This window comes from Microchirus variegatus (assembly GCF_963457635.1).
Source record: "Microchirus variegatus genome assembly, chromosome: 13".
NCBI classification, from domain to species: Eukaryota; Metazoa; Chordata; class Actinopteri; order Pleuronectiformes; family Soleidae; genus Microchirus; species Microchirus variegatus.
In genome coordinates, this window is record NC_139814.1 from 10,975,588 (window position 1) to 10,995,660 (window position 20,073).

General features: G+C 40.6%; 1 protein-coding gene across 1 annotated transcript in view; it reads left to right on the forward strand.

The window, feature by feature from the left end:
• Positions 1-134: 134 nt before the first annotated feature.
• kmt2ba (lysine (K)-specific methyltransferase 2Ba) overlaps positions 135-20,073 on the forward strand; it is a gene marked incomplete at its 5' end in the record, with an annotated part of 28,415 nt that continues 8,476 nt past the window's right edge. The window contains 27 exons of the mRNA XM_083899392.1: positions 135-437; positions 3,897-5,337; positions 5,614-5,780; positions 6,073-6,153; positions 6,377-6,533; positions 9,296-9,560; positions 10,281-10,342; positions 10,461-10,673; positions 11,074-11,177; positions 14,014-14,118; positions 14,388-14,501; positions 14,702-14,848; positions 14,990-15,082; positions 15,213-15,330; positions 15,544-15,657; positions 16,104-16,294; positions 16,382-16,483; positions 16,632-16,742; positions 16,882-16,958; positions 17,513-17,655; positions 17,852-17,940; positions 18,306-18,440; positions 18,590-18,748; positions 18,837-18,954; positions 19,098-19,176; positions 19,370-19,530; positions 19,809-19,970. Of these exons, the coding sequence (XP_083755518.1) occupies positions 135-437; positions 3,897-5,337; positions 5,614-5,780; positions 6,073-6,153; positions 6,377-6,533; positions 9,296-9,560; positions 10,281-10,342; positions 10,461-10,673; positions 11,074-11,177; positions 14,014-14,118; positions 14,388-14,501; positions 14,702-14,848; positions 14,990-15,082; positions 15,213-15,330; positions 15,544-15,657; positions 16,104-16,294; positions 16,382-16,483; positions 16,632-16,742; positions 16,882-16,958; positions 17,513-17,655; positions 17,852-17,940; positions 18,306-18,440; positions 18,590-18,748; positions 18,837-18,954; positions 19,098-19,176; positions 19,370-19,530; positions 19,809-19,970 (5,011 nt within the window). The remainder of the gene's footprint in view (positions 438-3,896; positions 5,338-5,613; positions 5,781-6,072; positions 6,154-6,376; positions 6,534-9,295; positions 9,561-10,280; positions 10,343-10,460; positions 10,674-11,073; positions 11,178-14,013; positions 14,119-14,387; positions 14,502-14,701; positions 14,849-14,989; positions 15,083-15,212; positions 15,331-15,543; positions 15,658-16,103; positions 16,295-16,381; positions 16,484-16,631; positions 16,743-16,881; positions 16,959-17,512; positions 17,656-17,851; positions 17,941-18,305; positions 18,441-18,589; positions 18,749-18,836; positions 18,955-19,097; positions 19,177-19,369; positions 19,531-19,808; positions 19,971-20,073) is intronic.

The window sequence follows — 20,073 nt, forward strand, 5'->3', positions numbered from 1 at the left end:
GCGAAGTTCGTTTTCCCATGATGCCTCTGTGTTTTTTGCTATCTCGCGCCTTTGCCTCAGAGCTGTCCATCTTACCTCTCACAGCGCTGCAGTCTCCGTCCGCCTGCGCGCAGTCTGTGTTGTTGTAGTAAATAATGGCGGCATCGGGAGGCGGATTATCATCTCCCGCTACTGTCGCGGGCTTGAACACCCAGGCTCCGGCCCGGGCTCGCTTCCCAGGTCGACCGTGCTCGCTACGCAGCAGGCTGCGGTCGGAGAAACGTACCCGACGCGGAAGGTTGGGCTCCGACGACGGGGAGCTGGATGTCGAAGGGCCGAGGCCCGTAAACATCGGGCTCGCGTTGAGCGAGGATCCGTATCTACTGCGCCTTCTTGGGGTGACTGAGAAGTACAGGCGGCAGGGAGATGCGGGCTTTGACTCGAGCAACAGCGAGGAGGTGAATAAGCTAACTAATAGCATGTCAACTGGATTTGCAAGTGTGCCCTAACAGCACACGGGTCCATATTGTTTTAATGACGGGCATTTAAACTGTTTGTTTGCTGTTTACAAAAAGTATTTAAGCTAACGTAAAGCTAGTTAGCGGCAAGTTGGCTTACATTCTCTCATTTTTAAATGTTGCTTTGTAGCTAGCTCTCTGTTATGCAGGGTATTCTTCAGAGGGGTTGATATGTGACTATTTAGTCTGCACTCATTAGTATTAAATTGTTTTGAAATGCCAGCAGTTTACATGCACAGAGACCACTGTCTCCACAGCTGTGTGTGTTTGCATGATAAGGGCATTAGGCGGAAACTTTGGCGGTATGTTAGAAACTGTAAGTGCGTTTTGTTTGTCGAAACCAGGATGTGCCTTTGTTCATGTGCATCCCTGACATATTTTACAGAGCTTAAGCTCCCAATCTGAGCTGAAATCCACGGGCTGCTAATCTTGTCGTACATAGAACGTTTCTGGGGATAACTTGCAGAGACCACACATCCCCACGCTGTCAGCTGACCGCTGGGTGTTTCTAACGTCAGTCTAACGCAGGGGTGCAACTGAAGGGTACACATAAAGCTCCAGGTTACTCTTGCGATGTTTGTTTTTTTTAAACCAACACTTGGTTTTGCACAGTATATCATCACGGAAAAATAATTCTGACACTTATTTACATTTTTAGTTCCTGTCTATTTCAGAGAGTATGAAAACTAGAGAGGGTGCAAATCTACACCAAGGCTTCTCAATTTGTAACCGTGTTAATATGCGTCTGATTCCATATCGCAACCAAAATCCATTCTTAATCTAATCTCCAGAAAATGTATTTTATGTCTATCCTTTACTTTGAGTTATGCTGCTCAGAGACTAACAAACAAACACTGCCACAAACAGGATGTAAAAATGTGTATGTGAAGTGGGGACTGGATAGTTGTGCTGGAACACTGATATTCTTAAGTGGAGCTCTAAGTCTAAAAAGTAGTCAGTGATAGAAAAATATATCAAAGTTAGCAGTGTAAATCCTCTGATAAAGGCTTTGTGCCAAAATGTGTTTTGTGCTGTAGTGAAATTTATTTGTCCTTACTGCTAAATGGGAATGTGCTTCCTATGATATATATTTTTATTCAATAAATATATTTGTTAGTACCCTGCACCCTGCAACACAATTTTAATGAGAGCTATTTCTAATTGTTAATAGATTGATGGTCATTATTTCAAATGTTGTTGACTGCAATACACGAGCGGGTACAAGGTCAATTGGGGTGACATTTTTTAATGGTATTACGCTGATTTCATCCTTGGTGAAAGGCGCACCATTATGCCATTCAAGTTGTCAAACATCTGGAAAAGCAGTTTAAATTTTGTAACGGTGTGAATTCCAAACTCTTTGTGTACTTTTTACGAGCGACATTAGCTACGGCTGCAATTTGCTCTTATTTTCACCAGTGATTGATCATTTTATCCTTTTAACACTTTATCAGAAAGCTGTGAAAAAAAACAAAACATGAAAAGTTCTTGGTCCAAAAGATGATTGTTTCAACCAGTGGTCTAAACCATGAATATCTGCTCTGTACAACCATAAAATACATTTTAGACATTGTTGCCCCTTTTCACCTTAAGAATGTGTTTTCTGTGATCAGACAGCGATCAGATAGCTCTTCACCACATGCATTTACACCTGGTATTAACGTGCGTCTCCGGTGTCCACATCAAGATCCATCCAATCGTTTTCGAAGCAGGGGGAAAACTATGAAAGCAGAGGAGAAAGCGCAGCTTTGTCGCTGCTGTTGCGTTAGCTGTGCTTGGAGCCACCAAGTACCTCCGCTCTGCTCAGTTATTGTGGGTGGAGCCGGGAAGCATCTCATTTACACTGTACAAAGAAAACACATTTTAATGCCACGTGTAAAGGGGGCCTATATGAACAGCACAGAGGATTCAGATATGTCCATGTGTTGATATTGCTTCTTTACAGATTGCTTCTTTTGTGTGCTCGAGCATTCTCAGGTGGTGTTTTCTCAGCAGCAGCTACACAGATGGATGGTGATAATGATATAATCCCGAATTGGATCTAATCATATTACTGACGCTCCATCACAGGGGCTTTTGTATCTGACATCAGCCAGACTTCACTGATGCAATTCCCTCAGTGTGGACAGTAACAGTCACATGGCTCATGCTAAACCTTGTGGGTGATGCAAGTGGTGAAGTGCCTCACACTTGTGTTCTGCAGTGGGAAGAAGGAGGTTTCATTGGAGTAGTTTCATCTCTGACCGATCTACTGTGTTGCTATTTTGCGTGTGAAGATGGATGTGAGTAATTGGAAACCAAGTTGTCGGTGTGCTTTTGATCTGCTATAGTATGCAGTCAAAGTGTCTCTGTGGTGCCTGAATTAGAGGATGCTAGACACTAATCGCGTTTCAGAGCTCCCTAAACTTTGGTGGTGCTGCATTACTGCTAGATTACAGATTATTGCACCTTATTAAAGCTTTTGTGCTCATGTGCACGGAGATGGTGCTGCTGCTCAGGTAGAAATCTGCCAAGTTAATTCTCATAGCTGACTCAGAACTGTATTATCTAAGACATGGGGGTAAGGATGCTGTTGATAGTTGATGTTTTAATGCCTGTAATGAAGTGGGTGAAAAAAAATATTTCCTTAAAGATACAGTGTGAACAATGTAGCAGTATTTATTGGTGAAGTTGCATGTTGCAGCCTAATATCCCCCTTCACTTCCAAGTGTGTAGGAGAACTTATGTAGCATTTGTTTACTAGCAAAGCTCAAAAGACGTTTAGTTTGTCCATTGTAGGCTATTGTAAAAAACAAACAAACATGGTGGTCTAAAATGATGGCCTCTGTCAAGCTGACCATGCTCCTGATATAAATTTAAAAGGCTCATTCTAAGCTAATAAAAAATCATACAATCATGCGATTGAAAGATGAAATGTATTTAATCCAAAACACACTTAACCCTCTGGACAAGGAAATAATTTATCTTCAGTTTGATTTGTATATTGCCTCAGATGTGAGTGTAATTTAAGATCAATTGCATTAACAGCTGTGCTGCAGCATGTCATCATGATAGAAGGAATGTGACATCCCACACACTTGGAAACCTGAGCACCTGCTGAACCCATTAATTGCATTAATTGTCCTTGCTTAATTGGTAATAAACTAATAATTGATTCATTCGATATATTTTCATCATATTTATCCTCCCTTAACTATGGAAATAATATTTCCAACTGTGGTGTATGTCATTCTTTCATTCATTCATTCATTCATTCATTCATTCATTCAATATTTTTGTGTTTATACACATATAAGACATTATTCAACTGAGTTTTAATATGCTGTATATCAACTCAATACTTGAATCTTTTGTTTTTATCAGTTAAGTTTTAAAATATTCTTCTTTTTTTTCCTCTAGGAGGAAGATTTCACTGGATTTGGGACCACAACAGTTTGTCCACAAAAAACTCGCCCTGTTTCTCGGTCTTCAACTTTGAGCCAAGCAAAGTCTTCTAGTGCTTCAGACCCAAAATCAGCTCTGATTGGGAAAATTGTACGGAGGCTTCCCAAAGACGGACAGAGTGTTAGAGAAACCCCTGGAGAAAACAAACCATCACCCAAGGTGGTAATTAAACTGCAGAGTGAGCGTGCAACTCCCACTACAAAAGCCAAACATGCAGTTGAGGAGGTGTCAGGTAGACAGAGTAGTACACGATCAGCTGCCTTTATCAAGAAGTCACGAGAAACAGCCAACTCAAGCACCAAGCAAAACCAAACAGACATCACCCCGGCTGGCAGCAAGCACTATAAGCTGGTGAGCACTCTGACAGCTGTCAAGGGTGCAGAAAAACCTACCAAGGTCAAAGAACAAGGTCAGGTGTCAGAGGACCAGCCACAGACTGCTGTAAAACGATTTATTCACACCAGACGCACATCTCAAGCAGTTGCTCTGTCCTTTACAACCTTCCACAAACGGCGAAGGAAGAGGATCACTAAGAATATGGGTGCCTCTCCTGAGGCTGCAGCTGAGGCTGGTGCTCACAGCGGTGTGGAGGCAGCGATGCCTCTCGAGTGTAAGCCTGCACAGTCTCCTGCAAAACGAAGGCATAGAAGACCACGCAAGTCTTTGTTTGGGACCAAGAGAAAACCACCATCAACAAGTAACCCCCCAAAAGTGCGTTGTTCTCGCCCTCGGCGGGTATTTTACGCATATGTTACAGAGCCTGTTCCAGCCACAATGAAGCAGGATGACAACAAGGAGGAAGCACAAGGTCAGAATGTCACTCAGTCGAAGGGGGAACCCAGTTCGATATTGGAACAAGTCCAGCAGAGCTCAAACACCTCCACTCCTGTAACCAGTGCACGGTCCTCCCGAGTTATTAAAGCTCCAAAGAGGTTCTTTGATGAGGAGATGATTCGCTTTCCAAAGGGTCATGTGTCAGCATGGCTCAAGAATCAACAGATAGAGGATGAAAAACACAGTGCATCATCGAATGAGTCGAATTGTGACGGCAAGTCTCTACAATCAGACAACAATTCTTTTTCTGTTTTTAACAACCCGTCTGCTGGGGCGAAGTCCCCATCAAAGCCTAGTCCAGGTGCAAGCCACATAGAAATTTACAAGAACCTGAAAAAACTGACCTTGAAGCTGGCAGAGAAAAAGAAAGGCCAAAGTGACACCCAGGGGGATTATACACATCATGAAGATGGCTTAACTTCCCATGTCAGGAAGAGGCGGCGATCAAAGATCATGATGGAGGAAATGGACTCTCCTGGAGTCGTGAGGAAACTAGCAGTGGTGGTGAACACTGATGAGAAAACACCCTCTCAAGCGCCAGTGGAAGATACTGGAAGCAAAAGTAAGGAATGCCCCTTTTTTTATCATAATTATTTAGAAATTCAGCAAAGGTTTTCTAAAAACAAATTGGTTGATTTGATTTTATAAGTTGAATGCAACACATCTCTAGACCCAAGAAACTCATAATTTTCAATGTCCCACAAAAGATAAGTAGGCACATTTAAGTGTTTGCTTCACTTCTTCATGTTTGTGTTTTTGTAATGTGGGCCTGCACCTATGAAGCATTTGCTTGCACCCAATCTAATCAGAGCTCCTCTGTTCATTCTGTTTGGTGCAGATCAACCAGGAAGTATGACGGGAGACGGTCACGAGGTGTCTGAAGTCACTGCACCCAGCTTTCGAATTGGTCTCAGTGGAGCTAATAAGAGGATGCTCCACCTGCTGAAGAAAGCCAAAGTGCAGCTCATCAAGATTGATCAGCAGAAGCAGCTCAAATTGTCACAGGTAAGAATCCACCTCATCAAATCTGTGCAGAAGAAAAACTGAAGGAGGTGTTGTCATGGTTATTGAACCAATGCTGCTCAAGTGGGGCATATGGTTGTCAATTGTAAATTCACTAATCTGCATGAGGAAAAAGGCAAATATTCAGGTTATTGTTATGATTATAAATTAAATCAGAGGTATCTAAATCAGAGCACTGTGTTTTGCATTTTCTCCATTTCATATCTGTAGGAATATAATGTTACCATTCTGTTTTTTTCTAAAACTTTTTTCTTTCATTTTTCTACTAAAAAAGTTGGGCTCCAAAGAGTCACAAGGCCCAGTGACTGAGAGGAGGAGGAGACTTGGTGCATCCCCAAAAGATACCAATCGTCAGGTAATGCTTAATATGTTTGATTAAATCTGCATGTGTGCATGAGTGTACTCTATTTCATTGAGGCAGTCAGTGTTTTGTTTCATGTGTGCTGCTGTCTGCAACACAGACACTCATGAGAAACTCCAGAAATGCGCAGTATAAAGGTGCTGAGCTGTGACAGCAGAGTAACTAATTGGTTGTTCTTTTACCCCCAAATATTTCTCTGTTCTTGTTTATTGTGCAGGAGCAGCCACTGGGTGGTCCCAGGATCAAACATGTCTGTAGGGCGGCTGCTGTGGCTTTGGGGCAGCCACGTGCCACGGTGCCAGATGATATTCCCAGACTGAGTGCCCTGCCACTGCACGAGAGAGAGGGCATCACCTTCTCACCAGCTACTGAAGGTACAGTGTATTGACAGAAGTGAATGTCTCTTTGAATTTAGTTTAAAATAGTATTTTGCAATGCACTGTGTGTGTATATGCTTATGAGGGCCACGTCATACTTTCTGGGTTCCATGTCTGCAGATATGCAATTCATGATCCACGATACAAAGATTCTGTGATAATCAGTGTATTGCGACAGATATCTGTCCAACTGGAGGAAACGTCCATGAAAAGTTAAAATTACAGGAGTTTTCTGTTTATTCACATCATGGAGAATAAAGTGCATAAAGTCTATGTTTTTAATGTAGACCAGGTATCTCTAAAAGTAGCATTCTCCGATGTTATCTCGCTGTAAACTCCTCTTCTTTGACCAGGTAACTTCTGCCCGTTTCACTCAATCATTTGAGCAGCGCTGTTGTGAGGAGACATGACGTAGTGACAAAACTGACAGGGACTGTTTACCGTAGAGCGCTTTAGTTTGTTAATTAAAATATCAATATTTGCCCTGACACATCAATTGTTGTATTGCATGAGGAAGGACGACGAACGATGTATCACCAAATGCATATTTTTAACCGAATGCCCTCGGTTCCATTCATCCTGCACGAGAGTCCAAGCTGGTGTAGTACTTTGCACATGCATTCTCAAATTCTATTCCATTAGTTATTTCTCAGCCCTCTTTTGTATGTCCTTGTATTCTTTAAGAGCCGAGCTGTACGTCTGTGTGTGTGTACTGTCGGACCTCCTCCCATGATCTCAAGCATGTTTCCATGGCTACCATCTGCTTCATTGTATGCTAAAATTTCACATGATATGAACAGGCTCGGTGTTTCCTCTACCGTTAAGTTGGAGCAATATTTGCATTTTTCAGTTCAGTGTTTGTGTGTTTTGTAGTGCGTTTGTTTGCAACTTTGCTGTTGTGGGGACATCCTCGTGTGTTCTTATTTGTATGTTGCTTTGACTGAGAAAATCCTCCTCTCCTCGACACAACACCACAGGTTTAAAAGTGAAAGTACAGTGATTCAATACGGCCTGTAGCTCTCAGACCTAAACTCAAAGTAAAGCTACACCACATGACCAGGAGGAAAAAGAGATGGAACCATCTGTCTCTTAATAATGTATATTTTAAATGCACTCACTAATGGTCACATAATTTATCAACTTTTTATAAACCAACAACCATGCCCATTCCTCCTGTTTGTCTGCCTGGAGTTTGTATGGACCACTGTGGAAATGGATGAATTGCAAAATTTAGGTTATGCGGACCTCTGCAGACATGTGGATGCATAAAGTATGATCTGGGCTTAATAGTAATTGTTTTTATTATTACCGTTTTAGTAATACAGAATTCTTTTAAAGGTGTGTTGACATTCCCAATAGGTTGCAGGAATTTCCTCATTGTAAACTTTGTGAATGACATACAAGTTCTTTGTATTGGTAAGTTGTATATAAAGTCAGGTGTGTGTGTGTCCCCTTTCCTTTGGAGCAGCAAAGTGCACCAGCAAATCCAAGAAGTGGAAGCAGAGTAATCATGGCCTTTGGTGCCATGAAACACCCGATGCTGTTAACAGAGGCACTGAATGTCCTCGTTCACAGCTAAATATAATCGGGTTGAAATGCCCAGAAACTGACACTAAGGAACACACAACATACAAAGGAAAACCAAGTATAGAGTCACATTCTACGTGATCTTAAACGGTCTTAAGTAAATGTAAAAAAAGCTTGCTGACGCTTTCATCGTTCAAAAGCCCATGACCTCCCAGTATATAGAAAGGTGGAATAATTACTGCAACCCTGAAATAGGCAGAATTGATCCAGTATATAACCATGATCTGTTATATTTCAATCCATTAATACTCCTCTGGCTTTTTCCATTCTTTATCTGCCATTTTGTTTGACAAAGCTGCACTGTAGTTTATTTTAAACTGGCATAAATAAATTCCTGCAATTTGTAAACGCAATCAAACCATAGAATATTTTTATTTTGGGAATAAAAATGCTTTTGGCCATTTTAATTTGCTGAGCAAGAAACTGCTTTGTTAGCTCAATGTAGTTGTTACTAAAAATTATTTGCCAGCAAAAAATTATATCTTTTGTCACACACAGATTAGCCACCGCTGTTGGAAAGCTATACCCAACACTGGTCGAGTGAGCATCACTCAGTATAAGGTGAGGAAGTGCTGTTTGACAAATAGATTCACTGCCCTGAATCTTTTCTCCTAATGAACACATCTAGTGCTGTTGGGGGGGGGGGGGGGACAGAGCTGTACACCAAGTACTACATTATTCTTTTTATTTTTTTTTTAATTATGCCATGACTCACAACCTCCAAGTATGTGAAGTTGCTTTGTGTCAGCTCACATTTACATGTTACCGCTAAAAGATGCAGGATGCATTATCAAAACTTTATTTTATTTATGCATTTCTTTTTTCTTAATAACCATAACTATTACGGGAATTCTTACCAATTTTCACCAATGGATTTCTCTCAGACTCCTGATGTGTTCATTCTAGATTGATTTCTGGATATCCAACCCTGATGAGAGCCACTAGTCACCACCTGTAGCTATAGAAACCAAGCTTGTTTATTGGACGGAAGACCAGTAAATGAGAGTAAATGTGTACAGAACACCCCCAAAACACAGCATTTAGAGCTGTAATGTTTTCTCCAGACTGAGTAGTAAGTTTCGGCATACAAAGACATCATGTGTCTGTCTTAATTGTTGTCATCTCTGTTGGCGGCAGCTCATTTACTCGCCCACTCTGTCTCTCACCCGCAGATGTGGCAGATGACGACGAGGATCAGGGCAGAGCTCAGTGGGCTGTCACGCAGGAAAACATCCAGCAGCGGAGTAGAGGGAGAGGAAGAGGAAGGGGCCGCAAGGTCTCGAGGAAGATGCTGAGTCGCTATAAATCCAATGGAATTCGCTCCCGTCGTTGTGGACATTGCGAGGGCTGCTTGATCGACGAGGACTGTGCCAAGTGTATCAACTGCCTGGATAAACCTAAATTTGGAGGGCCCAATACCAAGCGGCAGTGCTGCATGTGAGTCAGACAAATCATGAATTTTATTTTTGCTGATTCTTGTGACAAAACTGGAAACTTTTACAAGCTCGGCACCCAAGTGATATGATTCTTAATTGGTCTCACTGTGGAACTGTAATGTCAATCAAACAGTGTGTCTCTATTTCAACTTTACATTTTCCCCAGTAGTTTGAAGGTAATCATTTGGGGAGATGAGCTCCCTGGTGAGTTATGTAAAAAGATCAGTATCATTCATATCTTGTTTTATTTTTACACTTTATTTTTGCATCTTTCATAGAAACAAGGTAAAATGTGCTGATTCTTCAAAAATGGCTAGAGCTTTACCTTAGGATAGAGCGAGTTCACACTTTTCAGATCCGAAGATGAGCTCCTTCTGGCATCATTTCTTTTTTATCATTCAGACACGATTGGTAACAACTTATTCCGAGCAAGAAAGTGAAAACCATCTCTCTCCCAAAATGTCACAATTTTGATTTGAAGATTGACAGCACTTATCACCCAGCTGTCAGTTTTGGGGGATAAAAAGTAGCAATGATGTTATTTGAATTTTTAAATTTTTTAAATTGAAGGCATTCTTTTGAACATTAAACTTTTTATTACTTGCTGGTAAATTAAACCATTTTACAATCAAGTTCATCAAGACAAGTTAAATAAAGATTTTATGGATGGGTACATATGAGCTTTACTGTGGACATGTTACAAATACTCCTCTGTTCTCAGATATAGAAAGTGTGACCGGATTGAGAGAGCAAAGATGGATCGCATTTTCAAACCACTGAAAGGTATGTCTCTAATGCTGTAATTGTACATGTCCCCTGATATGTTTTGCACTAATTCTAAGTAAATCTGAAATGACATCTTATTATGCACATGATTAATAATGAGGCTTCTGTTTCTCAGTCAAAGCGAGGCAGTTCTCCGGCGGCTCCATGTCCAGCAGTGAGGATGGAAACTGGGGAAATGGAGCAGGCGAGGGGTCGTCCTCCATGGTAGGGGTCAGGAAACAGTCCCTGCGTAACATCACACCACGCTCGTACAGTAACCTGCTGAAGTCCGAATCCGAAGGAGAAGAGGAGATACCTGAAAAGGCGACAGCTCCTGCTAGCAACCAAGGTAGTAAAGCTACTTTTATGGTGTTTAAACATTTCCACCTGTCAAACAAAATTCACCTGTGTGATTGTGTTGAATCACCATTCACTCATGGGTGGACACATAGCATTACTCGTTGCAGCAAACCTTACTTTTTACAGTTTGAGACAATGCTCAGTCATTCTTATTTCATCAGTCAGAGGATCTGAGTGATCAACTGAAAGAGAGAAACCAAAGTTAAAGATACAAACTAGTAACCACTGTAACATTGTCACTGAGCTCCATAATTGTCGTGTTCTTTCTTCTTTGAGTGGAAAAAAACAGACTGTTTCTACTGATTTGTAGTGCAATTTGGGTACAATTTTACATAAAAAAATCTTCAGCAGACTCTAAGGTCTAAAATTTTTTTTTTCTTTTCTTGGAGATCCTGCGTCTCAAGATGTAGCACCTAACGACCCTCCATCTGAAGCGTTGAAGCACCGCCGGCTGTTCTCCAGAGGAGTGGTGAGCAGACCCAGAGCATACAAGGTAAAAACATGCAGCAGATTTCCCTCCTTGTCCAGTGAGCTACCTAATCAAGCCTGGGTAAATTGTATTTTTTTGGAAAATGGTTTTGTCCTGCAATGGTCTTGCACTGTCTAGATACGTGCTTTACCAAATTTAAATAATACAAAAAACAGTTTCTTGTTAAATATACATATATAATAATAATGTAGCAATAACATTTTGATCTATATTGTAAATAATAATCATTTGGACAGCAATCAAAGCCTTGTTACTTCCAAATAAAAATTTGCCCAGGTCTTTATCTCACTTTCACTTTCACTTTTTTTCTGCATTTTCAACTTAATCATCTTTTAAATAAGTTTTTATAAATATAGTCCTGCTTTGTTTTCTCATTCACCTTTACCACCTTGCATGCATTAACCTCAATGATAAACTCCATTCATAATATTGATGGTGTTTCACACATGGTTTTTGTTATTTACCACAACTTTTTGACCTCCAGGTTTAACTTTTTCTACTCTCTAATCTTGATCTTGATGTTCTTATCCAGAAGAAAAACCCTCATGGTGACAAATACTTCACCATAAGGCAAACGGGCAACAGGGTTTTTTTATATTCTGCCGGTGTCGGATAGAGATGGCTGTGTATTTATAGTCGGTAAACAACACCACTATTTTGTCACTGACATGGACATTCACACAGCACATCTATATGCATCATTTCTTCTGTCGCGTCAATTGCACAGTGTCTTGCTCAAGGACACTGACTTGAGGCCCTGGGAAGTGAATCATTGACCTTCTGCAGATTGAACAACCCGCTTTACCTCAGTATGTCTGATCAGGAAGCCCCACCAATGCTTGCTTTACTCCACTAATTGAGATGTTGAAAGAGCTGTCGGTTGTACTGTGTGATAATTCAAGCTACACTCATCCCAGTGGCTGCACCACTTTATTCTCTGCTTCTGCTTCTGATTGAGGTTGGCATGTAAAACCCCTCAAGTTACATGCCAATGAATCCAATCTTAAAGAGCTCATCTTTTTTTTCTAACCTTTAAATTTCTACAGCTTGAATCATCCATCATGACCCTGTTTTTTGATCATATTCGTCATATATCACACACTGATAATCCCATTTTCCTCCATCCAAAATGCACAAATAACAATAGAAGCCAACATATTTTAATGAAGCTGGTGTACAAAATCAACCATGTATGCAGGTTAGTTTGATTTTATGTTTGTGGAAGCATTTATCTCTTTCTGCTGACAGTTCACACAAGCAGCTGAAAAAAGTAACGCTGACACCTAAAATAATAATAATTAGCACAACTGATGTTTTTTTGCACCTTAACTGTTACAAAACAAAAAATCTTCAGAATCCTAAAGACAAAAAAATGTTTTTTGGTCTCGAACAAACTAAATACTTTCTCCTGAGGAGCAGGATTGTTGGGCCAGTGAATTCCTGCTGCACTGCAGATTTTCTTCCTCATGCTGTTTTGACAATCATTTTGTCTCAAGTAATTTCAGTGTCTTTGGTTATATTCCAATTATGAATATTTTGCAGTTAATCTCACAATCCCTATCTATAAAGGTCATTAGTAGAGACCCACTGTTCAGGAAATACTTTTAAAATGTACATCTAAATGAAGTACCTTCACGAATTCTTCTTTGAAATTTCACTACAGGTACTTGCAAGGCACTTCTAAACACACTGCATGTACATGTGTGTCAGTGTCACTAGATGAACACCTTTACACAGTTGTAATCTGTTGCTCTTGTTGGTACTGTAGTTGTAAAGCAGCACTGGAAATATGAAAAAAAAAACTAATTTGAAACTAACAAACTAAGAACGCCTCTTTGCCATTAATCTGCCTTTTTAAGTGTTAACAAAAATGCTTTACCCTTGTTGAGCTTTGCTTTGCTGTTTGTTTTGCAACTTCTTTTACCTTTGCACCCCATCACACCTGACTCCATATCTATTGCATTTGCTAAATTCTACTTCACCTTTTCTCAATTATTTGTCTTGCCTAACACCCTTGAAATGTGTCAACTGTCCCCTTTTTCTGTTACACTGGCTGCTGTCGGCCGCCGCCTCTGCATGCCACTACTATTAGTGTCACTTTGGAACCTGTCTTGCTGGTTGGCTTAGGCAGTCCCCTCCTCCGCAGGAACAAGAGAACATGGAAGTGATGGAGGCCCGAGAAACTTTCCCCGATACCAGCCCGCCCAGGAGCCCACTGCCGAAGCTGCAGCAGCAGCTAAAAATACACTTACACCGTCTGCCCGATTTTATCCTGCAGTCTGGTCTTGCTTTTACACAGCAGTTGGCCAAGTGTCTGGATCAGTGTACTGCACAGCTGCAACCAAAACTGTCCCAGCATGTAACGCAGCCCACCATTTCACATTCATTGCACTCCACCACTCAGACTCTTCCAGATTTGCCACAGTCTGTTGCTCCCCACCCTGCTCCTCTGATTTCCACACAACCCATAACAAACCCTCCACAGAAATATCTGCGGTTACGTTTACACCGTTTGCCCAAATCTGCGGTGCAGTCAGGCAAATATATGTTATTGCCATCCCAACATTACCAGACGCTTCTGCAGTCGACTCCTAAAGAAGTTTCTTCAAAGTTGTGTTTGCAGGAACAGACTGAGACACACAGTGATGACAAAGCTCAAACTGTGCTGGTGCCGTCTCAGACGGTTGATCCAGACACAGAGTTACAGCAGGGCAAACAAGATGAGCTGGAGGACCAACGAGTGGATCAGCCCCAAGAAGAGGAGGAGGACGCCGCTGTAAAAGAGACAGTGCTGAAAAACTGTCCAGCAACTGACACGCACTATCTCCTTCATTCCCAGAATCCTGCAGAGTGTGCATCAGTGAACACCCTGACGGGGTTAACTAATGGAAATCCCAATAAGGGCCTGTTGCAGAACAAGTACAAGATCCGCGTTGACTTCAAGGTGGGTTTAAAAATTTAGAATAGAGATTTTTCATGAGTGAATTGCTTTTATCCTGATACATTTAGTAAAAGTTTTATTTTTGTAACATGTTCTATCCAGTCAGTCACTAAGCTCTCCTGGCAGGATTGTATCAAAGCTGCTTCTTTCCACACATTTTAATTAAAAAGAAAAACTTTGATCATCTTTCATACTCGTATGGAACAAAGCACTGGTTGCCTTTTTAATGCTAGTTTGATTGTGTTTATTTTTCCTTTACTTGTGTCTACCAGGAGGACTGTGCTGTCCAGAATGTTTGGCTAATGGGAGGCCTCAGTGTCCTCACCTCTGTCCCGACCACACCACATCCAGTTTGTTTGCTCTGTGCCAGTAAAGGACAACATGAGGTGTGTAACTCTTAAATACAAACAAATGTCCGTTAGGTTCAAACCATTGTCAAATACTGTAAATTCACACAATGCTGATTAAGCCTCTCAGCTCCCCAATCTCTCTGTTTTTCTCAACTCAACAGTGCTTTCAAAGAGTTTTTGTTTCACCCACCTAGTTGTTGCTTTCTGTTACATGTAATCTTTTTTTCTGCCCTCAGATGATTTTCTGCCAGGTCTGCTGCGAACCTTTCCACAGTTTCTGCCTCTCGCCAGATGAATGCCCCCAGGAGAAGAACAAGGAGAACTGGTGCTGCAGACGCTGCAAATTCTGTCACGTGTGTGGACGTAAAAGCAAGACCACAAAGGTATGCAGCCCAGCAGAGTTCTCACGGCGTCAATCTACTGTATATGTGGTTTCTTTGTTGAAAACTGTCAGAGGTGCTAACCTCACAGATAAACTTGACCCTTCATAGATGTTCCCTTCTCTGTGTTTATTCCACTTGTAGCCCGTGTTGCAGTGCAGACGTTGCCAAACCTCCTACCATCCTTCCTGCTTGGGACCAACGTACCCTAAACCTATGAACTGCAAAATTCCCTGGGTAGTGCTTTTAATTACTTGAAACTCTCTTTTTATGGTCTGTACTTTGCGTCATTAGGAATTGTGCAGAGCAAAAAGAAATCTCTGGATTTCCTATTTTGTGCCACTTTCTGACTGTTTATGCTATATAGGTGTGTATGACGTGCATTCGTTGTAAAAGCTGCGGTGTGACGCCTGGTAAAACCTGGGACTTGGCCTGGAACCACGAGCAGGATCTTTGTCCCGACTGCACGTCTCTCCACAGCAAAGGTAAGACACCGGTATTTCCTGAAAGCTTTGCAGCTAACGGTAAATACACGGTTCACTGCTCACAGGGCTCTTTGACCCAGTAATTAATTAACCGAACAAATTCAGTGGTGCTTCAAGGAACTACTTGTATTTGTTTGCATAGAAGACACTCTGTGTACAGTATATACCAAATGGATGACATGCAAGGTACTAAAAATGTTTTTTTTATGTCAGGTAACTTCTGCACTGTCTGCCAAAAGTGCTATGAAGACAACAACCAACATTCGCAGATGATTCAGTGTTCAGCGTGCAGCCACTGGATTCATTACACATGTGAAGGACTTTCAGGTGAGTGACTTTATTTAGAAATGCTTTTTAATAGAAAGAAAACCTTAAATCAGAAGATTTCACTCATAAATATCTGCTCTTTGTTGACAGGTTTATTATTTATATTTATAATAAATACAGATGTTTTCCATCTTTGTCATTGACTGATATGAAACGAATCAGATTTTTCAAAATAAAACACCTGTTGTGCTGTGTAAAATATCTCATCACAGAAACACACACGCAATACTTCTAAATACATCTTACCCACATTAATAAATCAAGGAGAAATAACTATGTCTATCAAATCAAAAATATTCACATTTAAGAAGCTAAAGGAAATCCAATAACTTAATTCTTAAAAAAATAGTTATTAAAAGAAAAAACTGAAGCCGATTTATCAGTTTTACCAAATGTTATTTTGTAAGAAGCAGATGTATTCAAAACTGTTTTGCGTGTCATTGTAGAGGAGCTGTGTGGATTGCTGTCCAGCCAAACGACGGAGGTGGTTTTCACTTGTTCACCGTGCAGCCAGGACCAGACTGGAAACAACGGGTTGAAGGAGGAGCTTCAGAGCAGGCTGTTGGCTGGGCTGGAACAGGTGCTCACTGACCTCCTCTGCAGTGAAGCCACAAAGCACCTCCACATCTGTAAAGAAGTAAGAGATTTCTGCATACCCACGACAGACAATATGACAGTTGTAAATCATTTCTTTGTAATTAATTTGGAAATCTTTGTCTTTCAGTGTCGGGAAACAAACAACTCAGGGTTTTTCAGGGAACAGCAACCAGTCTGTGATCTACAATTCATGGACAAGAAGTTTCAAGGGAATGGCTACCACTCAATTGTTAGTGTTTTCTTGATTATAATCTGTCACCACATTCATCTCAATGAAAATTATGATATTACCACTGTATTTGTTGCTCTTTTCTTTTTCTGATTTTTATTTTTTTTTGTAAGATGATCTTGATATATTTTCCCTATTCTCTATTCAGAAAACTTTCCATATGGATTTCATGTCTCTGACGAGGAAGTGTCTGAAGGAGGAAGATCTTCTCCCTGAGGATCAGAGGCCATCTACTCAGGCCAGAGCGCACTATTTCAAAGTAAGTCTCCTACTCACATATGTTGAGCTGAGTCACTGAACAATAGATGGTCAAAATGATGCTGACTTGGATGTTGCCTCATGTATTGACATTAATGTAACTTTGGTCTGATCTGAATTTCATTATATTTTTCTCACAGTTGCTGGAGCGAGTTTTCACTTGGTTTCCTCAACGTATTCTTAAAAAGTGGAACTCATTCTCTGAAGAATGTCCAAGGTACATTTATGACTAATGTATGACTAATATACTAGGGCTGCAACTAACGATTATTTTCATAATCTATTATTTGTGGATTATTTTCTCAATTAATCAAGTAATCTTTTGGTCCATAAAATGTTGAAAAAATATTGAAATCAACTGGAAATGATGATGTTCTCAAATGTCTTGTTTTGTCCACAAAACAAAATGATTTGGTTTTTAATGATTTCTTAGTTATATGGAGCAAAGAAACCAGATAATATTCACATTTAAGAAGCTGAAAAATCCCAGAAACTGGTTTTAATTATTTTGAAAACACTCAAACCGAATAATCGATAATCAAAATAGTTGATGATTAATTTAGTAACTGATTAATCGAGTAATAATTGCAGCCCTAGAATATACACATTCTCCTTAGTTCCTTGGTTATGTGCATTTTTCTATAATATAGTTGTGACTTCAGGTGAGTGTTCATCCTAAATAAATGCAATTCAAACTACTTCTACAATGTTGTGTCTAATGTCTTCTCTGGTCTTCCCCTCTGTTTGAATTATGTATCCATCGCTCTGCAGTGGCATGCTCCCTGATGCCGTCCTCCCACCGTCTAAGGAGCACAGTTATGCACAGTGGCTGGAGAGGAAGCCGGGCTCTCTTTCATTTTCACTCGCTATGCAGCAGTGTGGTTCATCAAACAGCTTCCCTCTGCATTCGCACGGTATGGAAATTACTGTATTCTTCTCTCTATCATGTGGTCTCAGTAAGAACCTCCAGACATACATTTTACGAGTTTAATATCACATCTGTATAGTTTATCACCTGCATGTACATTTTTATTTGCTGTATTTCGGAATTAATGCTGTTTGATTAGGTTTAAAACAAAAAAATGTTAATGTGTGGCTCCTTCCTCACAGATGTAAAAGGAAACCTTTTACCAAAACCAAGGACTGACGACATGAGGCAGTGTGCGCTGTGCCAACAATATGGAGACTACGCTCCTCGTGTGAGTTGAGCTATTTTACTGGAACCAAAACTCCAAATAAAATATGTTTTTACAATGTTGACGATTTATTTTAGTCATTATAATATTCAGAATATTAAGCAAGAATATTCAGTCTTAGTTTAAAGAACCACAAAAGGAAGGAAGCATCAAGTCCTTTTTGTATATATATATATATATCTTTGTGTATATATATCTTTGTGTATATATGCTGCTTTAGAGGCTCTATGTTTTTAACAGATACATATTTGACGACAGAACAGGATGCACCGTGTTTACACTGCAGATCTGTCTCATGTTGACTTCATGTCCTGTAAAAGTTTGCTTCTTTTTCCTGCTCATTAAGCGAACCGTTTCTATTTCCATAGGATGCAGGACGCCTGTTGTACTTGGGACAAAATGATTGGGCTCACATCAACTGCTGCCTCTGGTCTGCTGAGGTGTATGAGAACAATAATGCTCTGTTGCAAGTGCACACGGCTGTCTCAAGAGGGCGCCACCTGGTAAGACATTATCAGGAAATAAGCAGTTGTGATGTTTCGAGGGGTTCATTTTGTACAAGTTGCAGATCTCTTTTTTTCCAGAACTGTATGAGAATGACGATAATGGACATTAAGATTACAACGTGAATGTTTTTTTTTGTCATCGTCAGCGTTGTGATCGTTGTGGACAGTCAGGAGCCACAGTGGGGTGTTGTCTTTCCACCTGCCAGAGTAATTTCCACTTCATGTGCGCTCGTGCCCAGAATTGTTTGTTTCAGCAAGACAGGAAGATGTACTGCTACAAACACAGGGATCTTGTCAGTGCAAAGGTATTGTTGAGTTCATTTTGTCATTAAATGATATGGTTTGTCTTCATGTCTGATCAAACCCTAATAAAATTCTTTACTTTCCTTGCAGGTGGTGTCTGGGAAAGGATTTGAAGTCCCTCGGCGAGTGTTCATAGACTTTGAGGGCATTACGTTCAGGAGAAAGTTCCTCACAGGCCTTGAGCCAGAAACCATAAGCATGACCATAGGTAAGAAGATCTGTGTTGTCTGTTGAATACTGCTGTGTGTGGGTGTATTTTGTAATGGCAACAAAAATGTTGCTTTAATGTATGTCGGATGATCTTCAGAGTGCTGAACGTCCTCGTTTATTTTTCTTTCCCAACTTTTTCAGGCTCTCTGCAGATTCAGAAACTCGGTGTGTTGTCAGAGCTGTCGTCTAATGGGAGAACGCTGTATCCTGTTGGTTATCAGTGAGTAGTCACATTTTTATGTCCCATTTAGGTCATGGAAGATTTGTTAAAGACACATTTCTTCGTAAGAACTATTTATTCCACTCTTGTTAAATACCAGTCTGTTATATTTAGTTTTTTTTCTATGCACCTACACTTTATAATACGGTGTGTATGATTTATAACGCACTCTTCTTCTGTTTTTCCTTTTTAGATGTTCTCGGTTGTACTGGAGCACTGTGGACCCCCGCAGGCGCTGTAAGTACACTTGTAAGGTGACAGAAGTGAGTACACCTCTCCCTGGTGAGGAGCAAGATCCGAGATGGGATCATGGAGAGAATCACACCATCGTCCACAGCCCCAAACACCACAGAGGTGAGGAGAACCTCGAGGTCCCACTAAGATTTGAACCAATGATACGCTTTAACACCACCCCACCCCAAAGGAAGAGGGCTGAAAATACAAAGGCTGAAAGAAGTGAAAAATTATCATTTGATCTGTGGGGAACTGCAGTGAAGATTTTGCTTTTACCACTCGCTTTCTTACACTGCAAGTTGATCAGTTCCCAACTGAAAAATATTGATTAGAACAACTTAAGATAATATTTAGTTTTTTTGTTCTACTGTGTTTCAACAAGATTCTTATTATTACAGATATGGAGTCCCCAGATCGTTTAAGCTCCTCATCCAGCCCCATAAAGTCCACTACTCCATCACCCGACTCTAAACTGCACTATAGCCCTGGATCTAAAAGTCCTGGTTACACACAGACCAGGAGACCAGCAGGAGGATCATCTCGACCGCTCCCATCTCCAGGTAAATAGTGAAACTATAATCAATCATTTACCTATGCAATGGTGTTTTATCTTGTGTTTCCAGTTTGAAGTGATATATCAAAGTGCACTCATTAGGTAGAGCC